Source organism: Phascolarctos cinereus, unplaced genomic scaffold (assembly GCF_003287225.1).
Source record: "Phascolarctos cinereus isolate Bilbo 61053 unplaced genomic scaffold, phaCin_HiC Scaffold_2;HRSCAF=192, whole genome shotgun sequence".
Taxonomy (NCBI): Eukaryota; Metazoa; Chordata; class Mammalia; order Diprotodontia; family Phascolarctidae; genus Phascolarctos; species Phascolarctos cinereus.
This window is the reverse complement of record NW_027555625.1, coordinates 20,873,220-20,898,538: the sequence shown is the minus strand read 5'-3', so window position 1 is coordinate 20,898,538 and position 25,319 is coordinate 20,873,220. Positions and strand designations below refer to the sequence as shown.

General features: G+C 44.0%; 1 protein-coding gene across 1 annotated transcript in view; it reads right to left on the bottom strand.

Moving 5' to 3' along the window:
• The window catches only part of LOXL2 (lysyl oxidase like 2), a 144,482-nt gene that overhangs the window by 14,506 nt on the left and 104,657 nt on the right, over window positions 1-25,319 (bottom strand). Inside the window, exons 8-10 of the mRNA XM_021001120.2 lie at window positions 16,929-17,096; window positions 13,023-13,185; window positions 10,962-11,205 (exon numbers count right to left, since the gene is read on the bottom strand). Of these exons, the coding sequence (XP_020856779.1) occupies window positions 10,962-11,205; window positions 13,023-13,185; window positions 16,929-17,096 (575 nt within the window). The remainder of the gene's footprint in view (window positions 1-10,961; window positions 11,206-13,022; window positions 13,186-16,928; window positions 17,097-25,319) is intronic.

The window sequence follows — 25,319 nt, the reverse complement described above, 5'->3', positions numbered from 1 at the left end:
TGATGGGGCCCAGATTTTAGCTTTGCCACTGCACTTCCAACCATAATCCTTTGAGTCCAGATTTCTGGCCCTAGGGTGCCTAGTGTGGGGAGGGCAGGCATTTCCACCCTGCTGGTGACCTTAAAAGGAAAGGATTAAACACAACCCAAGCACTTCGCCTTGACAAAAGTTTGAGTTTCTCTTAGTTGTGCATTATGAATCTATCCCCTACTAATTATACAAGCCTTTTTTGAGGGGAACCACCATATATATTCAGCCATTATAGAGTCAGGTTCAAGAGTTTTGTTGTTCAATAGTTTCAGTCGTACCCAACTTTTGTGACCCAATTTGGGGTTTTCATGGCAAAGATACTAGAGAGGTTTGCCATTTCCTTCTCCAGCTCATTTTACAGATAAAGAAACTGAGGGCAAACAGGGTGAAATGACTTCTCCGGGGTCACACAGCTGGTGAGTGTCTGAGCTTGAATCTAAACTCACAAAGAGGAGTCTTCCTGACTCCAGGCCCGACACCCTATTCACTGAGCCACCCAGGTGCCCAAGGTGAAAGAGTACACAGTCTCAAAGCATGCTTTTTAGCACCCCCTACCCTGTTTTCAGGCTTCTAATTTGAGGAAGCAGCCATGAGTGCCATTTTGTATTTTCCTTTGTTTCATAGGTCACCGAGGCCAAGAATTCATTACCAGCCTGCTGGCAATGAGTCTCCCCACTCACAGATAGACTGACCCACAGAAAGCTGTCTTGGTCTGTTTCTAGGCCCTCAAAGCTTTTCCAGCAGGACAGAACCTGATAGGGCTTGTGCCACTGGCATAACCTTAGGAACCCAGAGTCCCCAGTATGACACCATGTCTCATCAGAGCAAGACTTGGCTATATGACAATGACATGAGACACAACAGTGTGTGAAGAATTAAAGATGGGCATCACCCAGAGGGCAATGTCGAGGGCAATGTCAAGGGCATGGTGAGTTTGAGCAGGTTGTGATATACAGCCAAAGAAGAACTTTGAAGAAGAACTGGAATAAAAGATGTCATCAAAGTTTTCAGCTGTGGGTCAGATGGAAAAGTCCAAGAAGATGGGCTGGTCACATGGGAGGGAGATGGATGCCCCACTGCCCCCCTCATGATGCCAAGAGAAAGGAAGGAATGCCTCTAACATATTTGGTGAGCTTCCTGTGGTGAACCTACAGGCGAGCACGGACAAGAAGATGGGCCGCCATCTGCCTCACTGGAAGGAGCATCCATGTTGATGGAATCACAGGTCCCCTTGAGTATTTGAATATAGAGACAGAGTTTCATGGACCATCGCTTCCAATAGCCTTCTTTTTAATGCCATTATTCTCTCCCAGTGATGCTAGGTGACTGAATGCTATCAGTACCCCATGATCTATGCTCTCAAAAGAATCAACATTCTTGGGGACCCGAAGGGCAATAAGAGGACACATGGTGGCTATCAGCAGACTGAAGTGTATTATCAGTGAGGACTTGGAGGTGATGTACGGGAAATGTGCTGAGTGTATAGTCAGTTAACCTAGGTTCAAATTCCAATTCCTCTCATTATTTGTGTGACCTTAGGAAAGTAATTTAACCTTGCCAAGTTTCAGTTTCCTTACCTGTAAAATGAAGACATTGGGCTGATATCTGGAGTCAGAATATCTAGGTCTGAAAACCAGCACTGACTCTTATTAGCTGGGTGACTTTGAGGGGCGTGCCTTATCTATAAAATGAGAGGGTCTTTCAGGTCCTTCCCAGATCTAAATCAGTTGTCCCATCCTCATCCAAAGTGGTGCAAAATTCGTGAAAAAGATCATGCATGATGGGAACATGATGTACGGTAGTCATGTGTCAAGAATGTGATTAGTTCAAATAGTCTTGTTCAAGCCTTGGACTCTAAGCTTCTTTGGACCTCAGTTTTCCCCATCTGTAAAATGAAAGGGCATGGCTAGACAATCAGAAGTCCTTTCCAGGCTCACTATCCAATGGAAAACGCTTTGTCTCTTCTCCATAGGTGTATCGACCTCTGAGGGCACCCGAGAACAGAGGTAAAGAAAGGCACACTTTCTGAGGGGCAAGGGTGCCTTTTCCTTCCACAGTTTTAGGATTAATCATCCTGCCTGAGAATCCTAATGTTGACTGTCTCCTGGCATCAGGTAGCTTTTCCCAGGTCAGCCGAGTTTCTATGGAAGACACCCCTGAGCAGTGAATGCCCGAGAATATTCATTTTGTGGTAGCCACAGGAGGAGTGGCTTCAAATGTGTCTATTTTAGTGTCTTCCTGGAGCAGACTGAGACCCTGGGTCTGACTCAGTGCCTAAGAAATGTCTGCCTCATTCAGAGATGGGCTTATGTTCCCATGTTTACCAGCCGGGAGGACCAGAGAGAAATCCGTTTACATTTCACTGTCTAAATAGAGTCTAGCCCAGGCACACAGACAAACAGTCTGGTGAAAGAGAACGTTCCATCCGGGAATGCCCCTCCCTCCCCACTCTGGGCCCCTGCCTCTTTTGGATAGCCCCTTTCCTTTCCTTCCCCAAGATCGTGGCCAGAGACAGCTGCTTGCAAAACCTTAGGCCAGCTGAGGGCTTGTCGGAGGACACTTAAACCTGAAGAACCAAGATGGTGGGCTCCCTGCTCCATGGAGGTCTTCAAGCAAAGGCTCATGCCCAGAATGCTGCAGTGGGAATTCCTTTCAAGTACGGGTTAGACCAGATAGCTGCTCATATTCTGTGATTCCCCTGAGGGTTGGAGGGATGAGATCTATCCTTGTGGGACTATTGGATTATATATGCAGAATTGAAAGCCTGTCACATGAAAGAGGGATTAGAACCACAGAATCTACAGAATTTTGGAGCTGGAAGAGACCTCAGCACCCACTCTACCCAAACTGCACCTGCAAATAATTCTCTCTAAAACATTCTAGAGAAGTGTTCACACTTACTAACTGTGGCAACTCATTTTCCTTGCCTGTAAAATGGGTATATTATATAAAATGGGTGTATATATATATAAACATACATAAAGCAGTTTAGCTCAATTATTGTGTGGTTATGATGATGATTATTAGTGGTTAATTATTGTTGTGATGATGATGATGATGATTAGAACAGATCTGAGATTTCGTCGGTGTAGAAAACTTCTTCCCCAACCCCCAAACTCCAGAGTCCTTCCATCAATACAGATCAGCATCTGCTTTGCAAAATACAGTCTTAGAGAGGTGCCTGGGATGCTTGCAGGGAGAATGACTTGTCCAGGTTGTTCAGCTGTCTGAAGCTGGATTTGAACTCAGGTCTTTCTGACTCCAAGTCCAGAGCTCTATCCATTGTGCTGCTTAACTGCCTTTAAATATTTGAAGGGCTTATTTTGTGGAAGAAGAATCTGACTTGTTCTCATTGTCTTCAGAAGACAGAACAAGTGGCTGGAAATTACACAGAAGAAGATGTTTTGGTTCAGTCAAGGCAAGTCACTTAACCCCAATTGCCTGCATTTCTTAAATGTTGGTACTTGTAATGATAATGGGAGAAGACAGTGCATAAAGGGGAGCAGAGGAGGGTGGTCTGGGAAATGATGTAGATGGACAAGAAAACTCAATCCAGGACCTTAGGAGCAGAGTCCAAAGGACCTGCTGGCTTCATCACTGTGCTTTTGTGGGTCTCAATATTATGACACCATCTTAACTTTTCCAAAGCATATGATGCTTCTAACAAGGCTGCTAGATGCAGGAGTGAGCTTCCTCATTACTGGAGACATGCAGGAAAAATCTGCAGGACCATTTGCTGGGGACACTAGCCCTGTACTGCCTCAACAAACAGCTCTGTGTCCTTTAAGTTCCCTTCCAACACAAAAATCTCATGGATCTGGAGTCAGTGTGACCATGAATCTGCTGCCCAACAATACTTTATATAATGACAGGACAGCTCTGGAGTCATGAGGACCTGAGTTCAAATCTGGCCTCAGATCAAACACTTGACACTTACTAGCTGTGTGACCCTGGGCAAGTCACTTAACCCCAATTGCCTGGGGAAAAAAAGTCCATCTACAGGTCCTTGAGAAGTCCCATTGATATAGCCTTACCCTCTAGGACAAGAGCAGCCAACCTGACCAAGGGCAGGAGCCAGAATTCACCAACAGCGCCCATAATGGACCTCTGTACACTTTATCAACAATATGAACACACGATGACTGATTTCACCTTTATTAAGCACTTACTGTGTGCCAGGTACTGTACTAAGTGCTAGGGATGCAAAAACAAGCATTTTAAGACTCGAAGGATCAGATGAGCTAATTAATGCAAAAAAAAAATCAGCTTGAAATAAAAACGTATTTTCTTTGTCTTACAGATAAAAAAAATGCATTGCATCAATTGCCACAACTTGGTCCTTTGACGTTTTTCTTCAATGTTGGTACTTGTAATGATAATGGGAGAAGACAGTGCGCAAAGGGCAGCAGAGGAGGGTGGTCTGGGAAATGATGTAGATAGGCAAGAAAGCTCAATCCAGGACCTTAGGAGCAGAGTCCAAAGGACCTGCTGGCTTCATCACTGTGCTTTCGTGGGTCTCAATATTATGACACCATCTTAACTTTTCCAAAGCATATGATGCTATCTTTAATCCTTGGATCAAAGCAACTTACAAGGATCGTTATTGTCTTCATCTTTCATATGGATGTAGGACCGCAGGTTGGCTGGCCTTGCTCCAGCTCCTGAACCTTTATATTTTAGTACTCTGACCCCTCAAAGATCTATAATTTGTTTGGTGAGGACATTCCTGCCTCCAACCCAGACCATAGTCCCTCCATAACTTAGCAGATGGTCTCTGAGAACTTCAGCGGCCAATATGTTATCTTCTAAAAATATCCCCTTCTATTTTCCCTAGAAAAAGGGATGGAAGGGATGACTGAATGCTGCCTTAATTGGGACTGCCCTCCCTGTCCACCCCACCCAAAGGGCTGACTGAGACATCCTCTTGGCCACTTAGAAGCTTCAAATAAACTAGACCATGTGGAAAAAGGAGGATGACAGCTTTGGGGCTAGAGATCAGAAGAAATGGCATCTCCATGGGTCTATTCTTAGAAAAGGAAGTGTTCCTTGTGGGTGTAAATATATGTCCCATATAGACTCCTACCATGTAATCTCCGGGTGTGCTTCCATATGGATGGCATAGATGATAATTATACTCTACTTACATATGCAGGGGCAGATTCAGCATTAAGATGTCTGTGGGTTTGTCCCTGGCAATCCATATGGTTTTTAAAAATGAAATCCATTAGGAACCAATGTCTTCATGGTGCTAATATCATTCACCAGGGGAGACCATGTTTATTCATTCAACAATCATTTATTAAATGTCTATTCTATGCCAAGCACCATACCAGGCAATGGAGGTACAAAGGCAAAGATGAACAACCCCTGCCCTTAGGCAGCCTACATTCTGACACTATGTGCCAGGCACTGTCCTAGGCATGGAATCTAGGGAGACAAAAATGAAGCGGTCCCTGCCCTCAGGGAGCTTTCATTCTATTGGCAGTGAGGGGAATGGGAAATAACAGGCACAAAGATAGGTAAATTCAAAATACGCACAAAAGAAATGGAAGCGATTTCAGAGCTAGAAGGGAAGCGGCAACTGGAGGGATGAGGGAGAGCCTCACATCAGAGGTGGCATTTGAAGGAAATGAGGGATTCTTGTGAGGAGGGAAACCCCCTGCCCCAGATCACTGCCTTGTTCTGGTGGAAGGACTTGTAGCTCAATGAGACCAGGAGTCATTGTCAGGGTCACCCGAGGCAGAGAGGTTGTAGTAGAGAGTTCTGACAAGAGGTGATCCACTGGAAAAGGAAATTGCAAAGCAATCCACCAGTTTTGCCAAGAAAACCCCATGGAGGGTGCAAAAATGATACAAGAGATGACATCAGGAGGTGAGCCCCTCAGGTTGGAAGGTGTCCAACACATTCCAGAGAAGAGCAAAGGACAACCCCAAGTAGATCCAGAAAGAATGAAGCAGCTGGGTCAAAGCTGAAAGGGAGCTCAGCTGCAGATGCATCTGATGACAAAAGGAAATCCAATGTTGTAAAGATCAATGTTGCGCAGGAACCTGGACTGTCAGATCTATGAACCAAGGTGAGCTGGATGTGATCAGACAGGAAGTGGACAGATTAAACATCCACATCTTGTGTGTCAATGGACTGCGCTGGATGGGAATGGGTGAATTGAATTCAGGTCATCACTACATATACTACTGTGGGCAAGAATCCTCCTTAGAAGACATGGAGTAGCCATTTCTTGGTCAATAAAAGGGTGCGAAAAGCAAAGTACTACAGTATAATCTCAAAAATTACAGAAATGTTATCTGTTCGAGTCCAAGGCATCACAGTAATACAAGTCTGTGCTTTAAACACTGATGCTGAAGAAGCCAAAGGTAGTCAGACCTATGGAGACCTGCTACATCTTTTAAAAATAACACCAAAAAGAAATGTCACAATCATCCCAGGGGACCAGAATGATAAAGTAGGAAATCATAAATAATTGGAATACAGGCAAGTTCGGCCTTAGAGTACAAAATGGGGCAGAGACTAACAGAGTTTTGTCCCAATAACTGTCTGGTCAGAGCAAACACTCTTTTTCAACAACCCAAGAGGTTACTCTAAACATGGACATCACTAGATGATCAATACTGAAATCACAATGATTATGGACTTTGCAGACAAAGGTGAAGAAGCTCTATACAGTCAGTTAAAGCAAGACCTAAGGCTGACTGTGGCTCAGATCTTGAGCATCTTATTACAAAATTCAGATTTAAATTGGAGAAAGTAAGGAAAACCATCAGACCGTATGGGTATAACCAAAACAATATCCCTTATGCATATGAGGTAGAAGTGACAAATAGATTTAAGAAATTAGATCTGGTAGATAGGGTGCCCAAAGAACTATGGACAGATGTTCACAATATTGTACAGGAGGCAGCAACAAAAAACATTCCCCAAAAAAAGAAGATCAAGAAAGCAAATTGGCTGTCTGATTAGCCAAATAGTTTAGGGAAGAAAGAAAGGGAAAGGGAAAGGAGAAAGGGACAGATACACCCAATGGAATGCAGAATTCTAGAAAATAGCAGGGAGAGATAAGAAGGTTTTCTTAAAGAGGCAGCTAGGTGGCGCAGTGGATAGAGCTCCAGCCTTGGAGTCAAGAGGACCTGAATTCAAATCCAACCTCAGACACTTGATACTTATTAGCTGTGTGACCTTGGGCAAGTCACTTAACCCCAACTGCTTCACCAAAGAATAAAAAAAAATTTTTTTAAAAGAATTTATTTTGAAAAAGGTTTTCTTTAATGAGCAATGCAAGGAAATAGAAGAAAACAATAGAATAAGAAAGACAAGAGATCTCTTCAAGAAAATTAGAGATATCAAGGGGGTATTTCATGCAAAAAAAAGGCACGATAAAAGACAAAAATGGTAGGGACTTAGCAGCAGAAGAGATTAAGAATTAACAGAAGAACTGTAAGAGAAAGATCTTAACAGCACCAATAACCATGATCGTGTGGTTAATTGATCTAGAGCCAGACACCCTGGAGAATGAAGTCAAGTGGGCCTTAGGAAGCCTTGCTAATGATGAGGCTAGTGGAGGTGACAGAATTTCAGCTGAGCTATTTAAAACCCTAAAAGATGATGCTGTTAATGTGCCACATTCAATATGCCAGCAAATTTGGAAAACTCAACTGTAGCCACCGAATTGGAAAAGATCAGTTCATGTCCCAGTCCTAAAGAAGGGCAATGCCAAGGAATGTTCAAATTGCCAAACAAAGCTAGGGTTCAGCAATATGGGAACCAAGAATTCCCAGAAGAGCAGGCTGGTTTTCAAAGAAGCAGAGGAAGTAGAGACCAAATTGCCAGCGTTTGTTGGATTATAGAGAAAGCAAGGGAGTTCCAGAAAAAACAAACAAACAAATATTGAATTCTCCTTCACCGACTGCCTTAAAGCCTTTGACTGTGTGAATCACAACAAAATGTGGCAAGTCCTTAAAGAGATGGGAGTACCAGGTCATCTTACTTGTCTCCTGAGGAACCTATATGCAGGTCAAGAAGCAACAGTTAGAACTGAACACAGAACAACTGATTGGTTTAAGATTGGAAAAGGAGTATGAGAGGGCTGTATATTGTCACCTTATTTATTTAATTTATATGCAGAGTACATCATGTAAAATGCCAGGCTGGATGAATCAAAAGCTGGAATTAAAGTTGCCTGGAGAAATATCAACAATCTCAGATATGCAGATGACACCACTTTGATGGCAGAAAGTGAAGAAATAAGAAGCCTCTTGATGTGGGTGAAAGAGGAAAGTGTAAGACCTGGCTTGAAGCTTAACATCAAAAAAACTAAGATCTTGGCAACCGATTCCATCACTTCCTGGCAAATAGAGAGAGAAGAAATGGAAGCAGTGTCAGATTTTATATTCTTGGGCCCAAAGATCACTGCAGATGGTGATTGCAGCATGAAATTAAAAGATGCTTGCTCCTTGGAAGGAAAGCTATGACAAATCTGGACAGCATATTAAAAAGCAGAAATGTCACCTTGCTGACAAAGGTCTATAAAGTCAAAGCTATAGTTTTTTTCAGTAGCAATGTATGTCTGTAAGAGTCGGACGATAAGGAAAGTTGAGTGCCACAAAATCAACACTTTCAAATTATGGTGCTGGAGAAGAGAGTCTCTTGGACAGCCAAGGAGATCAAATGTCAATACTTAAATTAATTCAGATTATTTATTGGAATGTCAAATCCTGAAGTTAGCTTAAATACTTTGGCCCCATAATGAGAAGACAGGACTCTTTGGAAAAGACCCTGATGTTGGGAAAGAATGAAGGCAAAGGGAAAAGGGGACAGCAGAAGAGGAAGTGGATAGATGGTGTCAGGGAAACAACCAACATGAATCTGGACAGATTTCAAGAGATGGAGGAGGGTAGAAGAAGGGCCTGGTGTGCTCTAGTCCACAGAGTCACAAAGAGTTGGACACAACTGAATGACTGAACACAACAACAACAACAAATAGAGGAGGGACAGGCTTGGGGGACATCCAACACAAAGACACAAGGACCATGGTGTATAGACTGCTGTGTGTTGGGAGCAGCTAACAAGAATGATACCAATGACACTTGTATTTATATAGCCCTTGCAAAGTGACATGTATGTTATCTTGTTTGATCAGAAAAGATCAGTTTGGAAGGAACACAGAATGCTTGAAGAGGAATAAGCTGGCACAAACCTGGAAAGCGGAGCTAATGCAAGGTTGTAATAAGTTTTAAACATCAAATACAGGAGCTCGTCATTTATCCTAAAGGCAATATGACCCAGAGGCATGAGGTTTGGGGATGCCTTGGGTCTAGCAAGATCCAGATAATCATTCTAAAAGCAAACTTCACCTTCCAATGACATCCTGCCCCTTCTTTCATTGGTGTGACCTGCAAACTGGAAGGACTGGTCTATGCAGGGAAACACCATAGCTGGCACAATGGATCCTAGCCCTGGGGGCAAATTCGCTTAAAGAGGAGAGATGGCATAGTGCAAGAAGATAGAGCAACTGTGGGTTCAGGAGGGCCACAAAAGGGGCTGCACCATCCCCAGAGAGTTGAGTATGCCCCCCTCCCCATACTGATAAAGTCACACCCAAAATTTAAAAAAGCTTCCGTTTCACATTTCTCAAGGCCTTTCAATCTGCAAAGCGCCTTCCTCAGAGCAGGCCCTGTGAGGCAGGAAATTCAACTACCCCCTCCATTGAACAGATGAAGACACTGAGGCCAAGAGAAGGGATGTGAGGAGGTGGTAACTTGGAAAGAACCGTGGATCTGGGTCAGAGAGTCTGAGCTTGCTCTGATACTTACCCTCTTGTGGGACCAGGCACAGATCCCTTCACCTCCTGGGGCCTGTATTGCCAAAGCTATAAAAGGAGGGGCTTAGGGTAGGTCATCTTAGGGCCCTGGCTACATCTCTGTCCTAGGATCTGCCCCACATCAGGACTTGAACCCAGGCTGCCTGATTTGAAGTCCAGTGTTCTTCCCACATAACCTAGTGCTGTCCCCCTCTCTGTGCCAATCAGGCAGAGATAGTCGACACCTTCTGTGCAAAACAGAGTCTCAGAGAGTCATTCTGAGTACCGAGAGCTTCAGTGACTTGCCCAGGGTCACACAGCCAATGTGAGGCTGGGGTAGCACTCGAACTCAGGTCTGTCTGGCTCCACTTACTAGATGTGTGACCTTGGGCAAGTCACAGATTCCACCTACCTGTTTCCCCAACTGCAAAATGGGGATAATAACCGCGCCTCACTCCCGGAGTTGTTGTGAGGTTCAAATGAGATAATATTTGCAAAAAGCATTTAGCACAATGCCTGGCACATGGTGAGCGCTATACAGATGTTAGCTGTCATCATCATTGTCGTTGTTGTTATTATCATCACTCTGTTATCATAATAATTATGATTTCTAATAATAATTGCCATCGCTATTTTATCATTATTGTATATCATGTTGTTATAACTATTCCAGCAGCAGCATCATTATTATATGCCAATAATTATCATACCTCTTTTATCATTATTATTATACATCATATTTTATAACTGTTATACCACCATTATTTATCATCATAATAATTATAACTTATCATCATTAGATACCACAATAATTATAACCATCATATCCTTGCATTATTATATGTAATAATAATCATTATGATCATAGATATTATATATCATTATTATTGTTGTTGTTGGCATTGTGCCTCGTCCAGACAGAACTGGAGGACAGGTGAGTTAGGACAAGTGCTCACCTCATGAAGCCCTGGAAGGAAGCCTCGTGAACCTCAGGTGGGGTGGGTGGTGGTGGATTTGGATAATGGGGGGGGCAGTAGACACTGGGTGGGGTCAGGTAATGGGGGGGCAGCAGACACTGGGTGGGGTGGGGTAACGGGCGGGGAGGGCAGCAGACACTTGCCTGTGGCAGTCGTGCCAGATCCACGCGTGGCGGCCATTCTTGGGCCGGAAGTCCGACTGGCCGTTATTGTGGATCTGGGAGGAGAATCGCAGGAGCCGGCGGTAGCCTGTGGTGGGTGAGGTCTGGGCAGCGGAGGATGCCAGGCAATTCTCCTCCATGGCACACTGCAGCATAAACATGGGCCGGTCTTCCAGGTATGTCGTCTGCTGAACGAGCTCAGCATTGAGGACCAGGTCAGGGGCAGCTGCCAGGAGCCAGGAAGGCAGAGCGGGTAACGGTGACCCCAGAGCGTGAGGAGGAAAGGGAATGATGGAGCACCATTAGAGCCAACCAGCAGACATGTTTAATCTCCTTGGTGGAGTAGATGGAGTGCTAGCTCAGGACTGGGAGGCCTGGGGTCAAAATCTACCATTGCTACTTACAGGCAGATCAAAGCAGAATGGATATGGAAATGTTCTGTAAGTGAGTAAAGCATAGCAAACAGGGAAGGGCTTGAGAGGCAGTGTGGTTCAATGGAAATTGCCTGGACTTAGAAACAGAAGATCTGGGTTTAATGCCTGCTTCTGCATGGCTCTTTGTGTGATGTTGGGCAGGTCACTCCATCTCTCTTCTGGGCCTCAGTTTCCTCAGCTATAAAATGGGCATAGGGCTATCTAAGGCACCCGCCTCACAGGGTTGTCAACAAGTTCAAATACTGTCAATGACAAAAGAACACAATACAAAGCTCCCTGAAATGATGACAATGATGGTGATAATGGTGGTGATAATGGTGGTGGTGGTGATGATGATGGTGGTGGTGGTGGTAATGATGGTGGTGGTGATGATGATGGTGGTCGTAGTGGTGGTAATGGTGGTGGTGGTGGTGGTGATGATAGTGGTGGTGGTGGTAATGATGGTGGTGGCGATGATGGTGGTGGTGGTGGTGGTAATGGTGGTGGTGATGATGATGGCGGTGGAGGTGGTAATGATGGTGGTGGTGATGATGATGGTGGTGGAGGTGGTAATGATGGTGGTGGTGGTGATGATGGTGGTGGAGGTGGTAATGATGGTGGTGGTGGTGATGATGGTGGTGGTGATGATGATGGTGGTGGTGGTGGTGATGATGATGGTGGTGGAGGTGGTAATGATGGTGGTGGTGATGATGATGGTGGTGGAGGTGGTAATGATGGTGGTGGTGATGATGATGGTGGTCGTAGTGGTGGTAATGGTGGTGGTGGTGGTAATGATGGTGGTGGCGATGATGGTGGTGGTGGTGGTGGTAGTGGTGGTAATGATGGTGGTGATTATGATGATGGTGGTGATTATGATGATAGTGGTGATGATGGTGGTGATGATGGTGGTGGTAGTGGTGGTAATGATGGTGGTGGTGATGATGATGGTGGTGGTAGTGATGATGATGGTGGTGGTGGTGGTGGTGGTGGTGGTGGTGATGATGGCGATAAAGAGGAAAAGGAAGAAGAAGAGGAGGATGCTATGGGAGGGTCAGCTATCAAGAATTAGTTGATTCACCTGGTAATACCTTAATGACCCATGGAAGTGGTGGGGGCACTGCTTTCTCACCCTGAAATTCCTTTCTTTTGACTCGAGTTGGATTTTCTGACTGATATCTCTCTCTCTCTTCCAGTTGAGCATGGAGATCACAGGATCACAGAATTTAGAGACAGAAGGCTCTTTAGGGATAATCTAGTCCAACCTTCTCATTTTTTTATGAAAGAAGAAACTGAGTTGCAGAGAGGAGCAAGTGACCTGAGGTTACACAGGTAGTAAGTAGGAAAGGCAAGATTGGAACCCAGATCCCCAATTCAAATCCAGTGCGTTTTCCACTGTGTTCTGCTGCCTCTCATATCAACAAGCATTTACTTATTAAGCCCTTAGTATGAGTGACAGGCACTGTACTAGCTGCTAGGAACACATAAACAAAAGGGAAACAGCTCCAGTCCTCCAGGGGCTTACACTCTGTTAGGAGAAAGAACCAGAGTGTGGTAAGAGCCCCCCAAGAACCCAGGTTTTGCTGCCGCTCCCCCGCAGGCTGGGAAGGGACGGCCGCTAGGAGCCACTCACTTTCGGAGCAGGCGACACCAGCGGCGTGATGCCTGCCTTGGGGGCAAGCCACGTTCTCTCCATGATGGCGGCAGTGTGACAGCGCCATCTCGGTCCCGGAGCACTTGACCCCACTCATGACCACGATGTTGGCATCGATGTCCCCTTGCCAGTACCAGGTCTCCTAGCCCAAGGAAGAAAGGGAAGAACAATGTGCTGACCACTCTGCCCTGTAGGGTGACCCGTCCTTGCCAGATGCCCTCACAAGTGAGCATCTTGGCAGCCTGGTGATGGAGGGTGGAAAATGAGGTCAGTCAACTGGCAAAGTCTGACTCTGGGCCAGGCACCGTGTTAGGAGTTGAGACTACAGAGACAAAAGTGAAATGATGCTCGGCTTCAAGTTTTCATGCTGTTTGTTGTGTGGTACACAGGGAGGACCTTGGCTCAGGGGTCACAGGACCCAGGTTCAAATCCCACCTGTGATGGTTACTTCCCACATGACCTTGGGCAAGTCACCTGACTTCCCTGGTCCTCAGTTTCCTCCACTGTAAAATGAGGGGGGTGGACCCCATGGCCTCTGAGGTCTCTTCCAACTTCAGATTCTTTGATTCTATGATCCTAAGGATATGTTACGGTAACATGAGGAGAGGGAGATGGATGAACCACGAGACAGAACGGCATAGTGGGCACAGTCAGCCACAGGTAGGGAAGGCCTTGGTTCAAGTCTTGCCTTGGACATTCACTGATTGTGCAACCCTGGACAAATCACCTACTCTCTCAGTACCCCCAGGAAATAATTCTCTAAGGCTAAGCTCAGAGAAGGTGCTGATCTGCACTGGCAGGGGGAATTTTCTCACTGAGAGTTTTCCATATGAATGATGTCACTGGTCTGAACCTCCCCCCCAAAAAAAAAGGAAAGAAAAAGAACGAATGAGGAGGGAAGGAGTGCTAATAACTAAGGGCATCTAGGAAGGTTTCCTGTAGGAGGAGGTACCTCAGCTGAGCTATGAAGGAGGCCAGGCATTCTAGAGGCGAAGGTGAGTACAGAGCACCTTTCATGTGCCAGGGAAAGCCAGGGCAAAGGCATAAGGCAGAAACGAGGTGGCCACGTTTGGGGAAGGCAGGTAGGCGAATGTGGTTGGAATAGGGAATTCACTGGAGATGACCAAGCTGGAGCAATAAACCTGGGAGCAGCTGGGGAGGCCCCTAAAATGCCAAGCTGAAGAGATCGGATTGTATCCTGGAGGTACTAAGGAAACATTCAAGGCTTCAGAGCAGGGTGGTGTGAGATCAGGCCCAGGGGAGGGAGCGTGACTTGCTCTAGGCCAGGCTGCAAGTGAAACTACCACTAAGGTTATCATCATCATCATCATTAATAATAACAGCTAACATTTACATGGCACCTACTGTGTTCCAAGCACTGTGCTAAAACCTTGCAATTATTATCTTGTTTGATCCTCACAACAAGCCTGGGAGGGAGGTGCTACTATTATCCCCATTGTACAGGTGAGGAAACCGAGGCAAACAGAGGTTAAGTGCCTTGCCCAGGATCACACAATTAGTTAATGTCTAAGGCAGGATTTGAACGCAGGTCTTCCTGACTCCAGGCCTGGCACTCTATCTACTTGTAGCTACCTTATGAACTGCTACAAGTGGCAGTCAATGACCATGACAATTTACCTCAATTCAATCCAACAAATATTTATTACGTACCCACGATAGGCAAGCCGTGTCATGGGCAGCATTCCATGGTGGTGAGAGAGCCCTTCTAGAGTCAGAATGACCTGGGTATGAGCCTCACCACTGACACACTGTGGCTGCATCATCCCAGACAACTCACGTAACTTCCCAGGAAACTCTCTGATGGTTAAATTGTAGAGAAGGTGGTGATCTGCACTGGTGTGGGATGGTGCCTTACCTGGGAGTTCTCCAGAAGTTCAGTCCCTGTCCCCCATCTCCTATCCCTTGTCACAGGGTCACCCATTTAGAGCTGGAAGAAACCTGAGGCCACTTAGCCCAACTCCCTCCTTTTACAAAAGAAGAAACTGAGTCTCAGAGAGGGTGACTGGTCCAAAGCCACACAGCTAGTGAAAAGCAGCTTGCGATTCATGGCCATGCCACACGTCTGATTCTCCCTTGGGCCTGGGGCTGAGCAGTGACCCCCAGGCCACAGCTGACTCTCAGGGGGAGCACCGGCTGCCCCTGGGAAGGAGCACATTCTCACCCGGGAATTCACGAATAGGAAATATTCCTTCTACTTTGCAGAGTGGGGGAAAGTGACAGGAGGGGAAAGGTGAAGTCGGTGAGGCAAGAACAGATGCTTTGTCATCTCCGTTCAGGGTAACTGTGTATCTACTTTGAACGTATCATGCGTACACATGCCTTTTTTAAAACGTTCTTTCCCCCAGTAGAACAGGAGCTTCTTGATAACAGGGGTTGTTTTTATCTTGTGCCCCCAACACTTAGCACAGAGCTTGGCATGCAGAAGGTGCTTAATAAATGCTTGCTCAATAATAGTATAATATAATAATATAGTATATATTATATGTAGTATATATTACATATAGTATATATTGTAATAATGTAACAATAATAGTATCGCACTCCCATTTACTGGTCACCATAAGGTTCACGTAAGGGGAGCTAAGTGGTGGTGCGATGGATAGAGCACCAGATCTGGAGGCAGGAAGACTCTTCTTCCTGAGTTCAAATCTGGCTTCAGACACTTAAATAGGTGTGTGATCCTGGGCAAGTCACTTAACTCTATTTGGCTCAGTTTCCTCATCTGCAAAATGGGCTGGAGAAGGAAATGGCAAACCCCTCTGGTATCTTTGCCAAGAAAACCTCAAATGGGGTTTTCTGAAAGTGACCAAGCCACAATAATAAAATTCACAAAGTGATCTGTCCTCACTTGACCCTATGCCGCAGCCAGGACCACTTTCAGTATTCCCATTTTACAGGTTCAGACAGGCTGCCAAGATTCCTCCAGCAGGGACACTTGTCAGGTCCCCAGGTCTGCAGATTCCTAGGCCAGTGATCTTTCCCGTGCTAGGCTCTCAGTGTCCAGCATCGAGGCTGGAGCTCGATGGGGCCCTGCTGGCTTCGCATCTCCTCACTGGCCGTCCCAGCCACTGTGCCCTTGTAAGCAAGATTGTGGCTCAGGTGACCTTGGCCTCCTGAGATGGGGCGCACCAGGCTTGACAGGGGCTGGGTCTATGTGTCTGGCTGTTTTTCCGTTGCCCTGGGAGATCTGGCCTGACAGCAGTTCCTGCTTTCCCCCGCATCCCTTCCTCTGGGGCCAGCTGTAAACAGTATTAACCAAGATGCCACGTTGCATTGGAACAGCTGTTTCAAGCAGCCTGAGAGCTGGCTGGCCTTATCACCGCGCCCCTGCAGAGGGGGAATAGGGAACTAGAGGTGGGAGGGCCAGGGCTTCGTGAAGGCGGGACCCCCTCCAGCTGTTCCCCACCCAACCTAGTCCCTAGCTTAGTCTTTGCAAAATCACCAAACCCAGAGCCCCTCCTCCCTCAGAATCACCCTCAGGTCTCTATTTATTCCATTCCCAGGAAAAGCTGGGGGTGGGGGAAGCACCTAGGAATCCAGAGCTTGGAAAAGTTCATCAGACTGGGATGTGTCCTTCCAGGCCTCTTGTTTGACAAAAGAGTCTAGGATCATAGTTATAGGACTAGAGATGCAGAAGTGGAAAGGACCTCAGAGGCTAATTTACAGAGGAAGAAACTGAGTCCCAGAGAGGATTTGCCCAAGGTCCCACAGGTAGTAAGGGACAGAGCTGGGATTCAAACCCAGGTCCATTGATCCCAAACTTGTTTCTCAAGGAAAATAGATGGACCTTGAAGCAGACCCAGAAGAGTTGGGCAGGATTTAAACAGAGAGGTCTGGGACTCCAGGGAAAAGATTTGTTCCTACCTGGAAGGCATTACTGGCAAACCCGAGGCCCAGCTGTCGGCAGACCACCATGGCCTCCACGACACCCCAGTTCTCCCCACACACGGTCCCCCACTTCAATGTCCCGTTTCGCTCCACCAGCACCTCTACACGGCCCTCGTAAGGGTTGCGGCCCCCGCTCAGGCGCAGCTGTGGAGAAAAGGAAGATAGTCAGTGGAGACGGGGGCGGGAAAGATAGGTCTGGAGGGCAAGGATGAGGGCAGGAAGGGATGTCTCTCAGGACACTCATTTGGGGGTCCTTTCACTCTCTTCCCCAGGCTTTCCTAGGAGACCAACCCAAACAATTTGATGTGGTCTAAACCCATCATGCCCCTAAGTCTGAGACCAGGGTGGGGGTGGGGGCAGGGGTGATAGCAACATATGGACAATGGGGGGGAGGTCTACCAGGGCACTGCTTCTTCCCCCTACCTGGAACACACACACACACACACACACACACACACACACACACACACACATCCCTATGTATATATAATAGATGTATATACACATGCAATGTGTACACATGTGTGCATACACATATGTGTATCTACAATCCCCAAAGTCTTAGGCTGTTCAAACTTTAAAGTGCACTAAGATTTTGGGGGCACCCTGTAGACACACAGAAATGTGCAAACATGTATATAGGTATGTATGTGTGTGTGTATGCATATCACTTTAAAGTTTAAAAAGCATTTTACAGGCATTATCTCAATTGATTCTCCCCAAAATAACAGGGATAGGAATTGAACCTCTTATTTCACTGGTAAAAAGAGACTCCCAAATGAGGAAACCCCCTGTAACAATGCAACTTAAAACTCTTAGAGAGTAGCTTCGAGCCCTGGGGTTAAATGACTCACCTAATGTCACACAGCTGGGATGTGTTAGAGCTAAGACCTGAACCCAGATCTTCCCGGCTCAGAGGTCAGCTCTTTACTAAACTTCCCTGCTTCCCAGGATCACAATAAGTAGCATGTATACAGCACATTCAGGTTTGCAAAGCGCTTTACAAACATCCCATTGGATCCTCACAACAACCTTGGGAAGTGGGTGCTATTATCATCCCCATTTTATAGATGACCAAACTGAGGCTGAGAGAAGTTTGTTTATCCAGTACAGGATTGAATAAGGAGGTATCTTTTTATTGTTTTTTTTTTGTCTGGAACCAAGATCTCATCCACTTAGGGGACTCCTGGTGAAGAAACTTCAGTTACACACACAGTTAGTATGTGTCAGAGGCAAGACATGAAACTGGACCTTCCCGATTTCAAGACTGGCCCTTCTCTCGACTACTACACACTGCTGGTGACCCCACTTTACAGAAAAGGAAACTGAGGCTCAGAGAGAGGAACAGAGTGTTGGGTGAGATCAGAGGACACATTTGGTATGGATGAAGGAAGGCTGGGAAGGACACCTCTTACAATTCCGCCCCCCTTCTTCCAATATAACCCCAACCTTCCTTCCTACCATGCATCTGAAATTGATACCTTTGGGATGGGGCATTCCATGTTTTCAGCACATCCTAGCAGAGACGCTGATATTCAATTCAACAGCCATGTATGAGCACCTACTACGTGTTAGGTACAGGGGATAAGAATGCATGAAATAGCCCCTGACCTCAAGGAGCTTACAGTCTAGTGGAAGAAATCACATGAAAATATGCACAGACAAGTTATAGAAAGGAAAAACAGGAAACAACCGAGAGAGAAGAGGCGCTAGCCTTAAGGGGGGATCGGGAAGGGCTTCCTGCTGAAAGCGGGGTTTTAGCTGAGACATGAGACGAAGCGGTCCAGGAAGGGGCAGTGAGTACTGCATGACCACTAAGCATGGCTATGCATATTAAACTGCACTTCGGCAGCTCCAGGATCCATGACCTTTCACATCCATTCCCCTCTCTCTACTCACAAGATCACCGGCCACCTTATTTCAGGTGCTTTGTTCCTTAACTTCTCCCTTTCTTATCATCTATATCCAAGCTTTGACCAAGACCTGTAGATTTCACCTCTGCCGCATCTTTGCGATACACCTCCTCTGACACTGCCTCCACCCCCCGTCTACTCATCACCTCAGCAAGAGTCGCTCTCTCGAGACTCTGCCAGCTGCAGTCCACCCTCCATTCAGCCACTCAAGTGATTTCCCAAAGTGTAGGTCTGACTATGTCTCTCTCTCTTTGTCTGTCTCTCTCTCCATCTCCCCTCTCTGTCTCTGTCTTTGTCTGTCTGTCTGTCTGTCTCTTTCACACACACACACACACACACACACACACACACACACACACACACACACACACACACTCCATAAATGCCAGTGCATTCCTATCACTTCCAGGATCAAATCCACAATCCCACTTGTCTTCCGAAGCTCTCCATACTCAGTCCCCTCCTTTCCTTACAGTTTTCTTCTGCCTTATGCCCCTACCTCACCCCCACATGCTCTTTGATGTAGTCGCATTGGCCTCTCAGCTGTTCTTCCAACAAGACCCTCCACCTCTTGGCTCCAGGCATTTTCCCTGGCTGCCCCTATGCCTGGAACACTCTCCCTCCTCACCTCTGCCTCCTGGCTCTCCTGGCTTCCCTTCAAGTCCCAGCTTAAGTCTCCCCTTCTTCGGGAAGCCTTTCCCAATCCCTCTTAATTCTAGTGCCTTCACTGCTGATTATTTTCTGTTTATCCCACATAGAGCATGTCTGTACATAATTTGTTTGTTGTTTCTCATTAGAATGTGAGCTCCTTGAGAGCAGGGACTGTCTTTTGCCTTTCTTTGTATCCACAGCCCTTAGCACAGTGCCAGGCACATAGTAGGTGCTTAATACATGCTTATTGACTGTCTCTTGTTGGAACTGCTACAAAAGTCTTCTAAATGATCTCCCTGCTTCAAGTCAATCAAGTAATTGTCTCTCCCGTTCATCTTACAAACAGCTGTCAACACAGACTCCTATGTTTGGCTTTTAAAGCCCTGAACAAGCTGGCCCCAGCCTGTTTTCCCAGCTTTATTTCATGTTACTTTCCTTCATTCACTCTATGATTCAAACAAATCAGCCTTCTCACAGGTCCTTAGATGGGACACTCATCCTGCCTGTCTCCCTTCCTTTGCCCTGGCCTGCAATGCTCTCCCTTCTCGTCTCCATCTCTTGGGATTCCTGGTCTCCTTCCAAACTAAGCTCACGTACCGCTTTCTACATTTTCCTGATTCCCCCTCCCCCACCTAACTTCTTTTGTCTTTTATTTGTTGTTATTTTGTTTGTATGCTGTTTCATTTATGTATTGTTTCTCTTGCATTCTTGTATGTCTTTTGTTGTTATTTGTATTTTATTATTTTATTTATTTGTTGCTACATTCAGTATATCACTTTTATGTGTACATATCGTCTTCCCCGATAGAATGTAAGCTCCATGAGAACAGGTTCTTACTCATTTTTTACTTCATATCCACAGTGCCTAGGACAGTGTTTGGGCCATAGTAAGCATTTAATAAATGCTTGCTGATTGATTTACTGATTTCATTAAGGGTTCCATGTATAGACCAATACAAAGAATAGTCTCCTTTTCCCCTCAGCAAATAGTTTTCATAAGCAGCCAGTGCAACCTCTCCTAGTCAACCTCTTGGGATGAGCCTTTGTACACACTTAGAAGATGGACAGATTTGGAAGACTGGCTTTGTCCAAGCCCTTTCCTGCCTGGAGAGCCCAGGATCACTCACCTCTTAGCTGTGATGAGGCATGGAAGAAGTTTGTAGAGGGACAGATACCTCACATATGATATACTGTTTCTTTTCATAAGAAGAATCTTGAAAAGGCTACAAAAGGGAATTTTGTATAAAAGAAGACATTAACTGTCAAAGGGAATGCAATGCTGCCCCTGTTATGGAGAGACATTTAGATACTGAATAGCAAATAGAAAAAGAATTTTGTTTTGATATAAACCATTAAATATGTTTAGGAAGAAACAGCCTTTAGATGGGATTTTGGACACTTTGGGAGAGAAAATTATCTGTGGGTAGATTGGAGGATTTGGATCTCTGTTAACAATGTGGCAGGATGCCTTTTTTGTGTGGGAACAGTTTAATGTTATAAACAGGCAGAGACAGATCTACATATTAAAAACCGGAGAAATGTGAATGTGAAGAAACAGTCTCATGGGCACTGAGAGAGACAACTGTGTAGAGCATTTCAGTGAACTGCAAAACATGATGGCGTGTTGGCCACTTTGCAGAGAACTACTTTATGACTAAAACTAAGAAAAGGAGATATCATAAAAAAACATCTGGAGGCAGAGGCATGATGGAAAAAGAGCCATAGATTTGAGAGGAGAAATGTGGGGAGCTATGACTTAAGTAAAAGGTGTCACTAAGAGTTGGGGGCTTTCATTTCAGCCACTGCCCTTTAACTGTGGGGGAATAGTGAGGGAATAGCAAGAGAATGGCAAGAAATGACAACAAAAGCAGCAGAAATGGGAGATGGGAAGAAGCATCACAGGAGGCAGGGGCGGTGGGGTTAAAAGCAGTCAGATGAAAGAAGGCTTCAGCTGAGCGATGCCTGATTGGTCAGAGAGAGTGGATTTCATTGGGCAAGAGCTCCAGGGACAGCTATTGTCTTTCAGCACCTCCTAGTGTGGGAGAAAGGTGACGCTTCATATAAAGATTCCTTACTCTCTGCTACCACCTCTGGCTTGAGAAGGAAAAGCATAGGAGCTTTGGCATCACCTTGAAGGTTGCTGAGTTGCTGGGAGCTCCACTCTTTTAGCGGCAGCATTCTTGTGAGTGAATAACCAGCTGGTCTGGTCTGCATAGCTCTCTAGTTTACATAAAATTGCTCTAAGGAATTTCCAAACATCAAGCAATGAGCAGAGAAGCACTTTTCTGCAATTCACATATTTCTGAATGAACCAGTAATGTCAAAGCTTGCATTTGAGAGTGCTGAGTTGCCCTAAGCTCATGAGTTTTCCTCCTTCATGTGTTTCCCTACTCATGAGGTTTCTAAAAGAGTGCACATTCTTCACTATAGCTATTGCACTTCAGTGGGAAAGTGTGATCTAGGTTTATACATACGCACATATGTATGTGTATATATAGTGACATTTAATAGTCATGTATTTGTTTTAATATATTCTATCTATAACATTATTTCTTTTTCTTTATAAAGTAAATGGTGATGTTTAAGATCTAAAAGTGACATTACTGTGAGTAGCTGGTTGTGTAGATAATATATATATATATATAATATAATACATATACACATCTATAAATACCTATATAAATACAATAAATATAATATAATATAAATACATACTTATATATGTATATTGGACACTCATGAACTAGAGTTCAGAGAGCAGTGGAAGTATATTCCCTCTTAACACGGTTACTACCTCCTAGGACTATGAAAGATTTTAAATGTAATCATATGATGATGGTATGTTTTCAGGAACTAAGACCTGCCAGTGTGAGAGCAGATTGGAGGAGTCAAGCCTAGAGAAAAATGTAGTACAACCCACTTGAGTGAGTAGTGTAAGAATTCAAGTCCTGCACAGTGTGGTGTGGGGTGTTGACTATATCCCATCCTGACATATCTGGCATTTCATCGTGGGGGCATTAGAAGAGACCACAGACCACCCCTTTATTACCATTATATCGACCTCTAGGCATTGAAGAAGGATCTTAGCAGAGGGCCACATACCTACATATGTGAATAAAGATGTTGGGGGCAACATTTTAAGGAAGCCTAGATGGATGGGATCTTTGATAAAGGGGAGAATGATTTTGACTCACCCAGGAACACATGACTAGTAATTGGCAGAACCATGGCTAGGACCAATGTATTTTGAATCCTAGTCCAGGGCTCTTTTGACTATGTCTTGTTAATTATTATAGGCTGTAAGATTGGATTGATCTGGAAGGCACCCAACATTTGGTTGGGTAGTTTACCTGTACTCTTTTTTTTTTTTGACAGAATTTGGAATTTCCTATTAAGATGATACAGCCTTGAAGGGAGCAGGACTTCTTAATATACTTAAAAAAAACTGTAATAGAAAACACCAAAGAGTAGGGAAAATGTCTCAAAAACCACACAAGAAAAAAAAAACAAACAACCAACACAGAAAATAGCCAAGATAAGAAAAGTGTAAATACAATAAAAACATTATGGAGAAAAAGAAAGAATTAATGTAGCAAAAATGCATAGATGGAAAAAGAAAGCTTGTAAGTCACACCAAGATGCATCTTCAAAATCAAAAAGCAAAAAATTTAAGAGAATTAAACAAAGATTAACACTAGTTAGAAAGTCACAAGAGCAAATCGAGTTGCTTGAAGAATTTTTTTTAATTACAAGGGGGAATGAAGCTAAAATTAAAAGGTACTTAAAAGAAATCTGGAGGATAAAATAAAGAAAATCATTACAATGAAATTTAAAATAGAAAACTTAAGGTGATAGTATATATAATAGAGAAATAAACATTAGAAGCATTCCTACTAAAAACAGGCATAAAACACAGATGTCACTTACTCAAAATAGTCTTTAACATGTTAGTAAAGGCATTTTTTTCCAGACATATGATTCCATCGATTTAGAGATGGAAGAGACCTCAGAAATCATTGAATTTCATACTTGAAGCAGTTGTGCCAGTAAGCAGGACCAACTCCCATTTTAAGCATTTAATATCAAGAGATTAGGTTTAAAAAAAACTGCTAAAAACATCTTAACAGATTTTGGAGGCTTGAAGATTAGTCATTTTTAGATGGCAGTGGAGAACTTCTGGGACTTGGGTAATTCTAGGAACTCACCCCTTTCTGAAATATTTTAGTGAGTTTTGGGGTACCGCTCTGTATAATTTGTTTTAAAGAAAAACAAGAATCAAATTCTGCAATAGTTTTAGGGGTAAGCAGATCACTTTTCCCCTGAAGACTGATAGTCCTATTATTTTAGTGTAATAAAGGAAGGCAGGTGGTTTGAAATTAATCCCAGAGTGAAGAGGGAAAAATAGACATACAGTTTGCACTTTGTAGCTGCCTCTCATTAACCCTTCTTTGACCATGAAAGGTTGTTTAAATCAAGGATCCCTTGAACTCTCCCCATCCAAGCTCAGCTGATCCCTATGCCAGATCAGAGACCCATTGTGACCATCCCAGCTCAATGTTTTCCTCACAGACCCTCCCCTTCTGATCTTGTTAATCCCTTTTATCTCAGACCAGTTTCCTAAATAAAGGTATTAATCAAAAAAGAAAAATAGGCTGAAAAAATACAGGAAACTTGAGTTACATTCTGATCTCAAGAAATGTATTAGTTGTATCTCTGTTTCCCTCAGTTTTTTGATCCATAAAGAGGAAAATAGTAACGGTACCCACCTCCCAGGATTATTGGGAGGATGACGTGATATAATGATTGTGAAGTGCTCAACATAGTGACTGGCATATAGTAAGCACTATAAAAATGTTGATTATTGTTAATATTATTATTTCTTCAGTTGAAGGTAATTGAATACTGGGTTTTATATATGTATAGTATGAAATACCAAAGGTAATATGATTAATGATTTCTATGTAGGATAATTTGGAAATGCATTTGGCTGAATTGATATCATCTGCCTAGTAATAAGTTTGTTTCATGTTTTAAATATGCGCTATTGTATGTTATTATTGTATTTCTAAATTCTCATATTGTGAAATTAAAGAAATCATTGTATCAGAAATGCTATTAGAAAAGCAACTTTTTTTTTAATCTGGATGCTGTTAGATTATGGATTGAGCTTTTTAAATAATATGATAAAAACAGGTATTTGAAAACTGTTAAATATTTAATGGAGTATATTTATTTGTTAAAAGATAATAATAATAAAGATAAAAGATAATAAAGTTTACTGTAATAAAGAGTGAGTTTGCATTTAAAGATATCACTTATAAAAATTATAAAAATATATAGGGTGGTTTAAAGATGTAACTTCAATACATCAATATGAGTCAACTCTCAGGTATTTGCTATATGTCCGAAACTCCAAAATGTGGTTAGTTTATTATACGTAAAGGATAAATTAAAGGTAGCTGTTAGAGAAATATGAGAAAATTAATAGTATTCATGTCCTAAGTTGTGGTTAGTGAAATTTTGCTATTTGAGGTAAAAACCCGGAACTATAATTTATTATTGTTTTGAGTTTTGATTACAGGGATGGTTGTCTGAGTTGTCATGTAGCCAATAGTAGAAAATAGCATGGGCTACAATCTGAGAACTGCTAAAGGTAGATGTCCATGCCTGGGAGAAGTTTGGGGGATTTGACATAGCCTAAGGTAAGATCCTTTTGACTCAGTTTCCTCATTCTATTTTCTTTTTGATTAGGAAATTTCTCTACCTGGTTAATCCTGTGACTGGCTTTCAGATATGACTCACGC